General features: G+C 55.1%; 1 protein-coding gene across 2 annotated transcripts in view; it reads right to left on the bottom strand.

Moving 5' to 3' along the window:
• Nucleotides 1–239: 239 nt before the first annotated feature.
• The window catches only part of PTTG1IP (PTTG1 interacting protein), a 13427-nt gene continuing 8795 nt past the window's right edge, over nt 240–4871 (bottom strand). For both annotated transcript variants that reach the window (XM_024758186.1, XM_024758184.1), the window contains exons 4-6: nt 4647–4821; nt 3777–3823; nt 240–2024 (exon numbers count right to left, since the gene is read on the bottom strand). In XM_024758186.1, the coding sequence (XP_024613954.1) occupies nt 1978–2024; nt 3777–3823; nt 4647–4821 (269 nt within the window). In that variant the 3' untranslated portion in view covers nt 240–1977. The remainder of the gene's footprint in view (nt 2025–3776; nt 3824–4646; nt 4822–4871) is intronic.

Genomic DNA, 4871 nt, shown 5'->3' on the forward strand with positions numbered 1-4871 from the left:
TGTCTGCTGCTGGTCGCTTGCTTCAAACAGGAGAGCCAGGGACTCCGAGCTCAAAGGTACAGCTGCTTCCCCTGGAGCTCTCTGCACCTGATCCCAGCGCTGCAGGGGTGTTCGGAGGGGGGCTGCTCATTCACACCGGTGGGTGCAGAAGCCCATCTTTACCCAGACAGTCCCGCTGTCCTCACTCCCCAAGCAGTCACGTCCACACCGCCCAGAAATGAAACACAAGGAACGCAAAGCATCGTCAACAAAAGCGTGTATTAATCTGCTGATTGGAAACTGGTTAAAGATTAAGGCACTCAGGCTTACGGTCTCCGTGAGGTTACGGATTTTGGCTGCTCTTAGTGCCATTTCAGAAGCTCATGACTTCACTGACGCTCCCGGGGCGGGCTCCGTGCTGTGTGGGAGGACGGCGCCCGCGGTAACGCCTCGCTCTAACGACTCGCGGACTCGCACTCACAACCCGGCTCTGCTTTCAGCTCGGCAGCCTCAGGTCAAGAGAGTGACTTTACATCCACACGAACTACCGTGTTAATACAAAGTTCACTGAAGTCTATCACAAAGTTTCTTTTATGAACAAACAGTAGAAAGTAAAAATTTGCAAACTGTTATAAAATACTTAGGAATGTTTCATAATACTTTCATTGCTATCAAATGCCCAAGAAACCAGAGAAATAAGACTAAAGAGTTTGTTAAAGGTTGTTTGTGAAACTTAAAGGTAGAACTGTTAAATCAAACAGATCTGTGTAGCTAACAAGGCACGTGCAGCCGTTTGATGACACGTCCTTTGATCGCTGGGTCCGCACGGACTCACCTCACGTGCTCGCTCACCCGCCTCCCCAAAGCTCAATGGTTTTCACATTCAAAGCAATTTGGCAACTAGGACTATTTTCAGATTTAAGAAAGGCTGTTCACGGTGACTCCACGGTCTGCTGTCCCTGCCAGGAAGCACTCAGACCATTTACTGCAGTCACGCGTCTTGATCTGGAAGAAAAGGAACCACCACGTGTGGCCACGGAAGGAAGTTCCCAGAACACGGCCGAGACAAAGGAGCAGAGGCCGGAGCTCAGGTTGTCGGCCAAGCAGGACAGCCACCAGCGTCTGTCGTGCGTGCAGATTCCATCAGCGGCCCCGCGGAGCCTGGCCAGTGCAGGCCCCTGCCCGCCGGGGGCAGACCTGTGGTCACCCAAGAGCCCTAGGTGACCATCGCAGATGGCAGGGCAGGTCTGATTCAGGAGACTCCGCCCCTGGGGCCTGAGGCCTGTGGTCAGCGGGGCGGGAAAGGCAGGCGGAGCCTCTTAGACACGCCAGCCACACACCAGCACCTGACCGACTACTGCCCTTCAGAGAGGTTTTATAATTCGAACTTTTACTGGAAAAATATCTTGATGTTCCAGTAAAGAGACACACTAAAAAATCATCCCATAAGTGGCCTGAACTTTGACAGTAAAGCTTTTTGGTGGGAGAATAAAATCCAAGAATTCTTAAAAAAAGAAAAAAAGACACAAGGTGAGTTAAACTACCGCTCAGTGCTATTCAGTATAGTCAAGGTCAGAAAGCAAACCCTCGTCCAACTGCGTCCTGTACCCTGATGTCAACGGCAAGTCGTCTGTGCTTTTCTGGGGAAATGACAGGGGCTGGGGGGTGGCTCCAAGACGGACTGCAGACGCCCCACTTCCTGCGCATGGAGCTGCGCGGGCCCGGAAGCAGGGAGATGGTCTGCACTGGCTCGCAGACGGAGCAGAGGCCAGGGACGTGCAGTTCCCTCCCCGAATGAACAACAGAAAAGCCCTGACAGTCTTAATGTCTCAAGTGACTAAATACAGAAATCGGAGAAGAGAGAACAGAAGCTCCCAGGCCTGGGCCTGGAGGGCAGCTTCCCTCCCCAGGGTCAGAGGCGGACGGGGCAGCGGGTCCCTGCTGACTCACAGCCCGAGGAAAGGCGTGGAGACCGCTTGCCGTGCCACGAAGTGCATCTCAGTTGTTCTCGAATCTAGCATATGGGTTTTCTTCTCTAAACAAACCTGAAAGCAAAACGGGCCTGATTTAGAAATGCACTCAGCCAACAGGAAACGAGGGTCAGAAAGCAACACACGGTGTCTTATATGAAGATTTGCTGAGGTCAAAAGGAAGATGGGCATGCTGATGAGCAGCTTCAAACACTACCCTTAACCTTTTCGTGAAAGTCACACCACAGGCGACTTCAAAACCGAAGTGGAATTTATTGGAAACAATATTTCTAAGAAACACAGATCCTAAGAAATAGACTTGTTTGCTAATTCTCTCAAAGGGAAATAAGAAATTTAAAGCCACCGTTTCTTCCCTCAGTGGTTGGCTAAATTATACAGAAGAAAACAAAACAAAACCACCTTACTTTAGATATTCTTATAAATGCTGATTAATTTTCAGAATTAAGGCCACACAAAGAAGGTGACCGTCAGTTTACCTGTGAAGGAGCTAAGTACCCAAAGACTCGGAGTTTTCTCTCTGCATCGTGGAAACACACCCTCTCCCCTCTTTAAACACCTGGACTGCACACGCAGCTATCCGGAGCCCCTGCAACACATCTACTTACCACAGGGCTCTGGGGGGTGGGGGACAAGGGGGGAAAGCTAAGGGCGGAGGGGAGAGCGCCCTTCTGTCAGAGGAACAGGGCGAGCTCAGCCTGCGGGGGGAAGCGCTCAGCCTGGGGGTGGGGCGGAGCACAGCTGGTTTTGGGTAAAAAGCTATCACGTGCCAGATACCGAATACTAGCAGTCTTGTCAAGGCCCAGCTCCGGCTCTACTTCTAGTTTAGAGGGAAAACACACAGAAACTGCTTTGTGACAAAGAAACCAAAGGCCTTCTAACGTCAAGAGACGGTTTCGTCTGCGGTGCATTTGGCGTTCATAGGGCCAAGCACCTCCCTCCCCCTCCCACCAGTAGCTCGAAGGTTCCCCACAGCTGAGGCTTCCTTCCAAAGTCCAGGCCACTCAAAGGGCTTTACACAAAGGGCACAGGAGAATTCTATCAGTGCAATTAAAGGGCAACTGACCAGCTCCAAGACAGGAACACAGGGAATCCGTGACTGTTCCAGAAAAGGCCTCGTGCAGGCCGAACAGAGCAAAGGTCCAGGATCCCATCACTACCTGTGCTATGTTGTGTGTGTGTGTGTGTGTGTGTGTGTACACGCACACAAGCACACAACCATCTCGTCTTTTATTTACATTCATGTTAAAATCAGATGCCAGAAAGCTTTCCATGATTTCCAAACTTCGTTGGAAACCAAGTGCCAGGGAGCAGAAGACACCAATGATATCGGTGGCTTGAAAATCAGTACAGAGCCAGCTAAACACAGGAGCAGGCTCAGTGCTCTCGAACACCGAAAAAATAGTCCCCCCACTGAAAACCTCACCGAACAAAAGCCCAGAACAGAACCAGGACACAGCTCCCAGGAAACAAGCGGTCCAAGGCCTCAGTGTGGCTACTGCCGACTCGGTCAGGAGGCGGGCCGGGAGCAACTCCAGCACGAGGGAGAAGGCGGGCAAAGCCCTGCAGGTAAGGGACTCACCCCACCGCAGGGCAAACGAGTCCACAAGGCGGCAAAGGGCAACAGCACTTCACCAGCAAGCAGGTGCCAGGAAGGCTGGCAGAGGCAGAGCACCCGCGGGCCTCGTCTTACAGGCACTGCTCCCCGTGCAGCCCACACCCTATAGCAGAGCCCGCCGGGCGCTGGGCGCGGCCAAGACGGCCAGGCCAGCTCCTGCCGACGGAAATGCAGAGCCAGGCGATTCTCACCGTATTTCCTCCTGATCTCATCATGTCTCGACTTCATCTCTGCTCTCCTAGAAAACACAGAAATCCCTTTCAGCAGCAAATTACAGTGTACATTTCGTGTGTGTGTGTGTGTGTGTGTGTGTGTGTGTGTCTGCACGGCTTGTGGGATCTTAGCTCCCCGACCAGGGATCAAAGCTGGGGCCCCTGCAGTGGAAGCGCAGAGCTCTAACCACTGGGCCGCCAGGGAAGTCCCCACAGTGTAATTCCAACGGCTGTGCCTTTCACTCCATCGTGGCCTCCGGGAGCCAGAGCCGGGTGGTGGCGGCTCTGATGTGGCCACAGCCACGCTCCCACCGGGACAGGCAGGGTGCTGAGCACGGACCCCTTCATTTCAAGGAAAGCAATTCCAATACCCCGTACTGTGACTGAAGACATTTTTTTCCGTATGAAAACGAACCAATCAGCAAAGATCTTACGCTTGGTTCTGAGGACGGTTAGGAGCTCGCGGGAGCCTCGGCCCGGCAGCTGCGGGCTGACAAGCCCCCAGCCCCCCCGCGCACACGCCAAAGGGCTCCGGAACCTGGGACGCACGGTCACCAGAGCACTAGTCACACAAAAGGCCCGGTGTGGCCTCGGACAGACAGGAGACCCCAGGCAGAAGCCTTCCTCCTGCTGAGCCCCCGCGGGCTCAGAACCGGACGGGCCTCCAGAGGCCTCGCCGGGCCCAGCCCCGAAGTCCCAGCTGGTGGCCACCGGCCAGGTTCCTGCCACGCGGCTTCCCGCCCTCCACGCCACCACCGAGAAGCCCCCTCGGACGCCCGACACGGTCCTGACTTTTCCACGTGGAGAAAGCTGGGACCGAGTAACCGCCCCCGGGTCGCGGGGCCTCACCGCTCCTCCTGGCGGACCCGGCGCTCCTCTCGCTCCCGAGCAGCCCTCTCGTCGCTCTTGTCCGGCCGCCGGCTCCGCCTCCTCCCGCAGCAGCAGAGGCAGCAGCAGCAGGCGACGCCCAGCAGCAGGGCGCCCCCAAGCACCGACAGGGCGATGGTCAGGGCCTCGAAGTTCACTGCCAACGCAAAGGCGCAGTCAGGGCCCCGCTCCCCGCCACGCCCCCTC

Source organism: Neophocaena asiaeorientalis, unplaced genomic scaffold (genome assembly GCF_003031525.2).
Source record: "Neophocaena asiaeorientalis asiaeorientalis breed wild unplaced genomic scaffold, Neophocaena_asiaeorientalis_V1.1 scaffold45, whole genome shotgun sequence".
NCBI lineage: Eukaryota > Metazoa > Chordata > Mammalia > Artiodactyla > Phocoenidae > Neophocaena > Neophocaena asiaeorientalis.